Source organism: Amphiprion ocellaris, chromosome 10 (assembly GCF_022539595.1).
Source record: "Amphiprion ocellaris isolate individual 3 ecotype Okinawa chromosome 10, ASM2253959v1, whole genome shotgun sequence".
In the NCBI taxonomy this organism is placed as follows: domain Eukaryota; kingdom Metazoa; phylum Chordata; class Actinopteri; family Pomacentridae; genus Amphiprion; species Amphiprion ocellaris.
In genome coordinates, this window is record NC_072775.1 from 24,225,667 (window position 1) to 24,236,542 (window position 10,876).

Here is a 10,876-nt window from a genome sequence, read left to right on the forward strand (position 1 = left end):
TTGGAGGTTTTCCGAACACATGCGCCTGGGAGGAGACCCCGGGACAGACCCAGAACTCGTTGGAGGGATTATTTATCTGGTCTGGCCTTGGGGATCCCAAGGAAAAGCTGGAAAGCATTGCTAGGGGAGGGAACGTCTGGAATGACCTGCTTCGTCTGCTGCCTCCGCGACCCGGTCCCGGATAACGAAAGACGATGGATGGATGGATGGATGATTGGTGAATCATCCAAGGGGCGTGAATATTTTTAATAGGCTAGGTAAGTTTACCAAATACTAAAACAAAAAAACCTGCAAAATTTATGTTTGAAAAATAAGTTTAAAAGACAGATAGTAATGTAGTAGTGCCTAACATGGTTGGAAGCTGCTGCCGCCACTGGTGTATCTATACACCAATTAATCCTCAGTAGGGTGGCTTGAGGGCTGGAGTCTATCCCAGCTGACCTAGGGTGAAGGCAGGAGACACCTGGACAGGTCACCAGACTATCACAGTACTACATATAGAGACAATCACACTCACACCTACGGACAATTTAGAATCACCAATTAACCTGAGTATGTTTTTGGACTGTGTGAGGAAGCCAGAGTCCCCGGAGACAAACCCACACATGCACAGTGAGAACATGCAGAAAGATCCCGGGAAGGCCGAGGACGCGAACCAAGGATCTTCTAGCTGCAAGGCAAAAATGCTATCCACCGAGCCACTGTGCAGCCCAGTTTAATCAATCATGAAAGTATAACTTTTCATTCGACTTCACACGTTTGCGTCTGTCTTTGAATATTCAGAGAAAAAAGAAACTGTCATTGCCTCAATTGCTGATAAACCTCAAACATACCAACTTATTGATAAGTATGGCACTGAGAGGTGGCAATGCATTGTATTTCATGTAAAACAATAACTTGGACAATGTAATGCAGTTAAGTGTGCAAATGAGCTCCTAAACTGTGTGAACTGAGAATACGCTAGTTTTTGTAGTGGTATGTAGTTTACCATCCTGAGCATTACATAGTTTAACAAGAAATGCACTCAGAGTGCAGTTGCTCAGTCGTTGTATGACTTCTGAAGGATGAAATCTTTAAAAAATTTGTGGTCCGCAGCGGTGGATTTGTAGTAGGATCGCAATCATGTGATCATCAGCAGGCAGCTGACATAGTGTTCATTTGTTGTCATAGTTACAGCGACGCCATGCAGCCATCTAGCAATGATACAGAAATCTTTAACAAATAGACCCAGACTATAAGCTGTATCACTGCCAAAATCTGATCACTCGGTCCTTGTGTCATTTCTGACTTTCCCTGAAAATTTCATCCAAATCCGTTCATCCATTTTTCAGTAATGTTGCTAACAGACAGACAGACAGACAAATCAATGCCGGTTGTCACATAAATCTGCCGAGGAACACAGCAGAGTAAAAATAGCTTCATTGGAAACATAACCAAGAGTTTGCCAGTAAAGAGACAACTACACAATAAGGGAATGAAAACACCTCTCTGTAGAACACATTCAGGATGATTATCTGCAGATTAAAAAGTTTTATTGGATTCAAAGCACCATCTTTATTTGGAATAGAAGGCCAAAGCCTGCTGCTGACTTCACCATACTTTAAAGCTATATGTAAAAACATGGATTTAAAATGTATAACGTAGTTACCTTTTACTATAAACAGTGACTCATAAGCATATTTTCTCAAGACAGAGACGTCATTGTCAAGGATTCACTGTAGAAATGTTTTCCATGTATAAAATTGTGTCTTTTTGCAGTACAAAACTATGATTTCATAGTTATGGGTGAATACACTTTATAAAATATATTCTCAGGTCTGTGTGGCTATAAAGACATCTTTGTATATTTGTGAAAAACTGACACACTGGTCTTTGGTTCCACTCTAAAGTGCAGTTTCTGTGGTGCAGCAGTGAAGTAGCTCAGAGGTTCAGAGACAAGTTTTTATCCTCCTCTGCATCAGCAAAACAAAGTTCATATTTGCTGTTTTAACAAAGAGTTTCCCTGTTTCTCTTTTAAATCCACACTCCTGTCCTGTTGTGTCTCTATGTGGGAAAAGCCCAAATTGCTCTTTAACTTTGCCAAAAGAGAAGTAGAGTAGAGACGAATGCAGCGAGAGCCACCATACGGTGTCTCTGGCTGCCTCTGTGACATCCAGTGCAGTCATTATGGCGCGGCAGAGGCCTGTCTGTGTCGTCTCCTTGGCTGTGGTCAGACGACTGGCTGCTGGAGGAGCACTGGACCAGAGGCATCTGGTAAGAGGTGGCCCGCTTCTCTGGCCGGTCCGGGCTGGAGCCATCGCTGGGACGCTGGCCGTTATACAGCAGGTAGCGGCCATGGGCGTCCTGCTCCATGCGGAAGACCTCGTACTCTGTGTGGGGCAGCCGGATGCCCAGTGCCACACAACCATTGGTTAAGGTCACATCCTGCTCCACCCCGACCTGCCAGGACCCCTGCGCCCCACACTCATTACCGTTGAAGACGTTGAGGAGGGAGGTGGTCGCTAAGTCCATGGGAGTCACTCTCATGTGGTTCACTGGAGAAGGAAAACACAAAAAAGACATCAATGTCACCTAAAAAATCCCTTGGGTGCAACATACTCTGAACTTTCAATTGCATTAGGTTTGCTGTTTCAACTTGGGTCCTCTTGTGCAGTTTAAATCATCATTCCTGTTGGTTATGATAACACTGCTCAGCATGTTAACTTAAATGATGTGCGACTACAGGGAAGATGAGTTAACCAGAAAAAAGGCCAGCGGTTTAAGCTTTGTATTTTAACTTTGCTTAAGTACTCCGGATGAAGGCAACTCGACTTCTTCCTTGTTTTCAACAAAGTTTGGTTTATCACCCTCAACTCACATGACTTATAGATGTGACTTTTGGTGAAACTGCCAGAGGAGCGATGTCAGGAATGCATTAGAAGTGGATTTTATGCAGCCCTCCTATCCTGTTTAGAGAGGGCTGTTTCAGTTAAACATAGATTTCTTCCTTCACTCTGCTCAAACTATCTGTCATCTCTGTCCAGCATGTCAACAATGCTGTCCACAACAGAGTGTCCTTTCTCCTTCACATATAGGTGGACTGCTGAGTCCTGTCCTCAGAACCTAACTGTCCAGTTTGGAGAAGGTACCTCATAGTTTCTCAGACAATCCAGCTACATACCAGATGAGAACGTTGTTACACTCGCTCCTCTTTTCTTCTTTTCCGGATCCCAATCTGACTTGATGAAGACACAGCTGGGATAGTTGCAGGTTTTAAGTGCGTTCTTAATGTGTGTATGCTCTTTTCTTTCTCTTGTCTCTTGGTATCAACATTCTCAGCTTGGTGATGATGATTCAAAGCTTATGTTCCAGTGGGTGGTGAGAGTCAAAAAGCAGATATTGTCTGTGTAAGTCTCTTTAAACTTCAGTTTTGGGGTTTCCACCCTCCTCAATGTGCACAGCACAGTCCGAAAAAAGCAGCTTGTAAACAAGCAGACATCCTGACATCTTCCCCTGTTACCTTGATGTTGCTGTCCACCAAGCTGGGGGTCATCAGAATCTTACAGCAACAAACTGTAGAATTAAGTCCACCTGTCTGCAAGCACACATGGATGTGGAAAGCATGACTTTTCCATAAAGGGACACTACTTTTAGGATAGCAGTGTTACATTTCTGGACAAAAAGGACAGATGGTTTGAGTGAAGTAAGAAATCTAAAAATAAACTGTAACAACCATCTTGAAACAGTGGGAAAGTGGAGCACCATATGCAGTAACACAACCATTCTCACACTGTCGGTATGGGTGATAATAAATACCTGAGACTCCCCATCAGTCAGACAGAATTGAGAAAGCCTTTTGGATGAGAGGTAGAACGTCTTCAGGAACCAAAGAACTAACAAGCAAACAAAAAAAAGAGGACCTGCCTACCAGCAGCGCCAAAGCTCATGCTGTATTTTGTTTACTGCTATAGCTATTCTTCTTCTGGCTATAGCTTTATACACTGCCTGTCCAAAAAAAGTTGTACACTCTAATATTTTGTTGGATTGCCTTTAGCTTTGAGTATGGCAATCATTCACTGTGGCATCGTTTCGATAAGCTTCTGCAATGTCACAGCATTTATTCCTGTCCAGAGTTGGATTAATTTTCTCCCAAGATCTTGTATTGATGATGGGAGAGTTGGACCGCTGTGCAAAGTCCAGCACATCCCAAAGATTCTCAGTGGGGCTGAGGTCTGGACTCCACGTGTGAAAATGATGTCTCATGCTCCCTGAACTCCTCCCTTCACATTGTGCATGTTGAAATGCTCTTATTTTCACAATGAAACATAGCCACAAGTTCTACTGTTGATTTCTTTTGATATGTATTCACCAAAAGTTTATGTGATCTCTGATTATGATCATCCAAGAGTTTGTTCCGACCACATTTGTTCCTCAAAGATGATGGTTCTCCACTATCCTTCCAGGTTTTAATAATGCTTTGGACGATTCTTAACCCCATTTTAGTAGTTCCAGAAATCCCCTTAGTTGTTTTCTTTGCTTGATGCAGGCCAATAATTTGACTTTTCTGAGACAGATCCTTTCTACAACCACAGGATATGTCATCCAATATGGTTGTTTAGGACATGAGAAGCTACTCATGCATCAGCTAGGGTTAAATAAGTTGTTGCAGCTGAAACATATTCATCACTGCAGTAACTATCTAATGGAAGGCTCTTACCTATTTGTTTAGTTAAATCCAAGTGGTGACTTTTCTTTTTGAACAGGCAGTGTATTTACTGTACAGACACAAGGTTGGGATCAATCTTCTCTGGCAAAGTAATTTCCTCCAGGATGAATAAAATAGATCTTATCTGATCTTATCTAACACTTGACAAGAAAAAGAACAACTGTATTTCCCAAAATGTTGAACAGGTAATGTAAAAAAATATTACTGGCAAGACTGTAAATAAGACAGAAATACCTTTGAAGACAAAATCTGTGCCACCCATGACGTGGGTGGAATGAAGCCCTCGGCTGTAGCGTCCGCGGGCATAGATGGTAAAGGTGGGGTGTTTACAGACAGGGTCAGAGTAGTGGTAGTAATGGCCCTCCCAGGTGTGGTTGTTGTCATGGAAGATGAAGTGGCGGGTGAGGAAGAGGACCTCAGGGCGGACTTCGCAGCGCTGGCTAACCCACTGACCGTACAGCCCGACGGTCAGCTCAGCACGCGGTGGCAGGATGGGAGGGTGGAACTCGTCTGAGCGGTAGATGATGCGACAGGCAATGCAGCCGTGGTCATGATTCTGAAAATAGAAAAGGGCCGGAAGTATGTGTGTGAACATAGATGGGAAGACAAACCAACAAAAAAAAACCCTGAATGTAACAAATAAAACCTATTTCAGCTTCAAATTTACTTACAGAAACAATTTAGGTACTTTAAATAAAGTCAGTATCAACAAAAAAAACAAGTGGATGTAAGCTCATCCTGTAAGTCCAGAGTGTCATGGTGCTTTTGCTGTATTAGCTTCAATTCACTTTCTCATATAGCCTGATCATGAAGCACAAATGTGTTATATAAATGCATTATTAACAATATTAAAGTTACTGCTGATTGATGAATTTCAGAATACAGGTTAAAATTAAATAAACTTCATTATGAAATAAATTTGTTTGAGCTATTACACTTTAAAGGTTTTTCCTTAAATTCACTAAAAATACGGTGACCAACCACAAAACACAGGGGTGCTGAAAGAGCTCTGCAGCAGGAGCTCTGATCACTTACTAATTCTACTCATAATGCCTTTAAAGCCAATGATCAAGTCTTTGTAGATAGAATTATAAAATGTTCTTCACTCTGGAAACCACTGAGCCATACAAGACAAAAAAAACAAAACACAAAACATCCATCCATTATCTATACACCACGTAATCCTCATTAGGGTCATGGGGGGGGGGGGGGGGGGGGGCTGGAGTCTATCCCAGCTGACTCAGGCGAAGGCAGGGGACACCCTAGACAGGTCACCAGTCTGTCGCAGGGCCACATACAGAGACAAACAAAACAAAACAACAAAACACCTACGGGCAATTTAGAATAATCAATTAACCTCAGCATATTTTTGGACTGTGGGAGGAAGCCGGAGTACCCGGAGAAAACCCACGCATGCACAGGGAGAACATGCAAACTCCATGCAGAAAGATCCCGGGAAAGCCGGGACACGGGATCTTCTCACTGCAAGGCGAAAGTGCTAACCACTACACCACTGTGCAGCCCCAAAAACAAAACATGAAATCATAAATCATGGAGATGATACACACAATGACACTGGATTCAAAAGGCACATAATCAAATTTTTTGGAAAACAATACAATATACAATATTGCAGTCATTCTTTCTTTCTGACAATTTAGTTTGTTTTTACCTAACCAAAGCCAAACATCTGACTAGCATTTCTCAGATACCGCAGGGAGTTTGTGACCAAATACAATGCAAATGTTTCCCGAGGAAGAAAATCAGTGACACGCATAATGTGTTTTGATGAGCATCAGTAAAACAAACTTGTTAACACGGAAACTCCACATAGCTTATTTTGTGACAAGGATACAGTACGTACAGAGAAGGATTTTCCGACAGAAAAATTAACTTGTCAGTGCCGTCTGCTGGACAAAGCATGCAACTAAAACACTTTTCGAACTTTATGTACTAATGAAGATGAAATTGCCTCTAAAAATGGGAATACAAAAGCTAATTTGTACACGTGAGATCACAAAAACCAACAACACCTGAAAATTTTACTATGAACCATTCATATGATGAGATCAATGAGCTGTTGAGACTGAAAGTTGTTCACAAGCTCAAGGTTTAAGCTGCCACTGAACATCACTGAGAGGTACACTACTGTTAAAACGTTTGGGGTCACTTAGAAATGTCCTTATTTTTGAAAGAAAAGCATTTTCTTTCAAAGAAGACAACATTAAATGAACCAGAAATAGTCTAGACATTGTTAAAGTTGTAAATGACTGTTCTAGATGGAAACGGCTGATTTTTAATGTAATCTCCTACCTATATTTATTCTGTTTTATTGGTTTTTATTTGATTTCATTTACCTCTCACACTGTATTGTATATATCTCGTCTTGTTTTATATGTAGATTTGATTTTATTATTTATTGTTGTTAATTTAGCTTGTTATCAATGCACCATCCAGTGGCAGCTATTTATATTTTTGGTATGCTCCCATGCAATGTTCCCTGTAATTTTTCATGAGTCTGAACAAACACACAAACTCCCTGAGCGTCCCTTGGACCACTGTGAGCAACATCAGACGTGTGCACTGTGGTCACACCAGCATCACATCCATTCAAGTTACATGGTTCATTAAAAGAATCATATTACAGCATTTACATTTCTGTTAAAACACTTTGTCAACAGGAGCCAGTTGAAGGCTGCAGTGATTTTAGTGACACTACAATGTATAAGAGTGAAGTTATTGAATATTTGTCTCTCTTTACTGTTGCAGTGATTTTGCAAATTGCAGACGGATCCTGTTCACTCCATAGACACCAATGTTATTCCTGTAGCTTGAAAGACAGCTACTTTTGATAAAACTGGGCTTGTAGCACATTGTCTGCCTTGCAACAATGGGAAAGAGGCACCGTTTATGTTTTGACAACCTATATCTAATGAGTTATTGATGCTGGAAGTCTGAATCTGTGAATATCTTTCCAACTTTACTGAACTTGGGGCCACTACCACCTAAGGAGTGATATATTTAATTTTGAAAAAAGCATTTAGCCATACTTAAAGCTTTAAGTGCTTTATTAACACGGAACTAAAAATTTTGTATAGTTTTATTATCACAGGTTCTGTCTGAAAAGAGGTGGCATCATTTTAAACAGTGAAATCAAACTAATAAAATGTAATGACCAACCAGTGAGCAATACTGGATTCTGCAAAAACATAAACAACTTTTTTTTTTTTAAAAAATCTAAATCTTATCTTAACACAGTTAATGTATCAACTTATTTATGTGTGTATGCATGTATTTATTGATTTATTTAGTACTGTTAACATATCAGAGTTCAGAGTGAATTTTTCTTAAGATAGGCAAAGGCCATTTATTGATTACATATAGGCTGTTAAATGTTTATTAAAAACTAAAAAGCATTTTAAAAAAAACAACTTAGGCATTTAATGAGTCACTAAAATACTGTAGAGTACAGACCACATCAGCATGATTATAAGCATCCTCTGGTAAATTAACAACCAGATACTGATGTCTCTCACCATATGGACTTCAGGAGATGACTGGGGGATGATAAACTGTGACCTACTGGTTGGGTTCTCTCTGTTCTCATGTTTCTTACATGTTTGTCCCCTGACAGCCGGGTCCTAATGTTTTTTGAGCAACACACCATACTATGACGTTTTTACAATGAGTGTTCTACTATGGAACCAGTTTGACATCTTCAGGTGTTCTTTGTGTGAAAACTCAGAGATTTCAGGTATCAGAAGGTGGTTTTCAACTTTCTTTATTAACTTTCTGCTTCAACTTTAAATTAAATTTCCTTCACTAACCCAGCCCTCTGGACTTCCAGTAAGCTGCGTTCCTATTGGCTGTCCAGGTGGCTGCTTGGTGTTATCAGGAACACCTGAGCAGCTTGGTGTTATCAGGAACACCTGAGCAGCTCAGTGTCTTCCTGCTTTATTTAGCTGCAGACAAACATTTCCTCTGCTTCTCTTCACCACTGAACTGGGTTTGGCTCCATTGCTTTAGCTTGTTTTTTAGGCATTGGCTTGCAGCTTCCAGCAGTAAAATCGTCTTTAATGTGTTTCTTGGTGTGTTTTAGGGCTTTGTACTGGATAGTTGTCTTGGTAAATGAGGTTCTTTAGCCACAGCTAGCACATGGTGCTAATGTGTGCAGTGATTAGTGGATTTGGTACAGCTGATTTGTGTCTTTATCTTGGCTGTAGTGAGTCTTCAGAGGTTTTTGGTCAGACACATTCTGTATTCTTGTTTGAGAACCAACGTTGGTTGTCCAGAAGGTAAGAGTTCCTGTCCTGATTCTCTGTTCTCAGAGGTTCTCTGGTAGGCTGCAGGAGACTTTAGCGTTTGGGTTGTGCTAGTTTGGTTTTTGTATGGTTTCATTTGGACGACTATCTTGAGGCCCCTCCATGTGGTTTAGTGAGGTTTTCTGCAACAGTTCTACAAAGCAACCTGCAGCAGAAGAGACTTTGAGAGTTTTTAGGAAGTTCTGGAGACCAGACTTTAGAGCAGCAGAAACATTTGTCAGCAGTTTGAGCAGGAGAAGGTGAGCTTCAGAGTAGAAATGAGATGGAAACCTTCTTGACCCGTGTGGTGAGGTCTTGTACAAAGAGTTTGAGCAGGTTGTGAAGAGTCTGTAGTTCTTTGGTCTGAAAGCACAAGAAGAGTCGACTCATTAAAGGAGAAAACAGGAGATATTGTTGGTTCTTTTGTCGCTCTGCAGTTTCCTTAGACTGAATATCAAGTTTATATTTTAAATGATTTACCATGTGAGCCCAAGAAGACTTCAATAAACTCCCTCCATCCCCTGGACACAACATATTTTATTACCATGTTAAATCTTTTTTTTTTTTTATGTTTTTGAGTTTTAATCATAGTTTTAGCATAGTTTTTTTCTCTTTGCTTTTTTTAGTTTTGTTATCTGTGTAAAAGGTGCTAAACAAATAAAGTTGAATTGATAAACTGAATAATTGACTAACTCATGATTGTGACAACAGAAGTATTTTCATTGTGATTTAAGGGTTTATTTCATTTTTAAGGTTGGGGTTAAAATCTTGACAGAAAAAGAAGATTAAAGAAATAATCTACATAACAAAAAGCAATTAAATCAAAGGGGAAAAAAATTAATACAATAAAACTTCTAAAAAGTTTTATTAAAAAGATTTGAGAAATTTAAGATGTAATTTTCTAATTAAACATTTAATTTTTTAATTAAATGTTTTGTCTTTTTAAAGGTTTAATAATCTAATTAAATGTTTTGCATTTTTTTTAATGTTTAATATTCCTCTTGTTTAATTATATTTTTTAAATCTTTAATTATGGAAAATGTTTTATCTGTAATTTTTAATGTTTGTATTTTAAAAATTTTGTTTAATTTCATAATGACATGTATTGTATCTTGTTGAATTATCTAATTCAATATTTTGTTTAATAGAGTTAAACATTAAATACAATTAAATTCTATTAAACAGACAAAATATTGAATTAGATAATTCAACAAGATACAATACATGTCATTATGAAATTAAACAAAATTTTTAAAATACAAACATTAAAAATTACAGATAAAACATTTTCCATAATTAAAGATTTAAAAAATATAATTAAACAAGAGGAATATTAAACATTAAAAAAAATGCAAAACATTTAATTAGATTATTAAACCTTTAAAAAGACAAAACATTTAATTAAAAAATTAAATGTTTAATTAGAAAATTACATCTTAAATTTCTCAAATCTTTTTAATAAAACTTTTTAGAAGTTTTATTGTATTAATTTTTTTCCCCTTTGATTTAATTGCTTTTTGTTATGTAGATTATTTCTTTAATCTTCTTTTTCTGTCAAGATTTTAACCCCAACCTTAAAAATGAAATAAACCCTTAAATCACAATGAAAATACTTCTGTTGTCACAATCATGAGTTAGTCAATTATTCAGTTTATCAATTCAACTTTATTTGTTTAGCACCTTTTACACAGATAACAAAACTAAAAAAAGCAAAGAGAAAAAAACTATGCTAAAACTATGATTAAAACTCAAAAACATAAAAAAAAAAAAAGATTTAACATGGTAATAAAATATGTTGTGTCCAGGGGATGGAGGGAGTTTATTGAAGTCTTCTTGGGCTCACATGGTAAATCATTTAAAATATAAACTT

The 10,876-nt window shown here is 38.4% G+C and overlaps 1 protein-coding gene across 1 annotated transcript in view; it reads right to left on the reverse strand.

The window, feature by feature from the left end:
• Nucleotides 1-1,500: 1,500 nt before the first annotated feature.
• The window catches only part of LOC111576983 (protein APCDD1-like), a 34,720-nt gene continuing 25,344 nt past the window's right edge, over nucleotides 1,501-10,876 (reverse strand). Inside the window, exons 4-5 of the mRNA XM_023283008.3 lie at nucleotides 4,940-5,261; nucleotides 1,501-2,534 (exon numbers count right to left, since the gene is read on the reverse strand). Coding sequence (XP_023138776.2) covers nucleotides 2,071-2,534; nucleotides 4,940-5,261 — 786 coding nt within the window. The 3' untranslated portion in view covers nucleotides 1,501-2,070. The remainder of the gene's footprint in view (nucleotides 2,535-4,939; nucleotides 5,262-10,876) is intronic.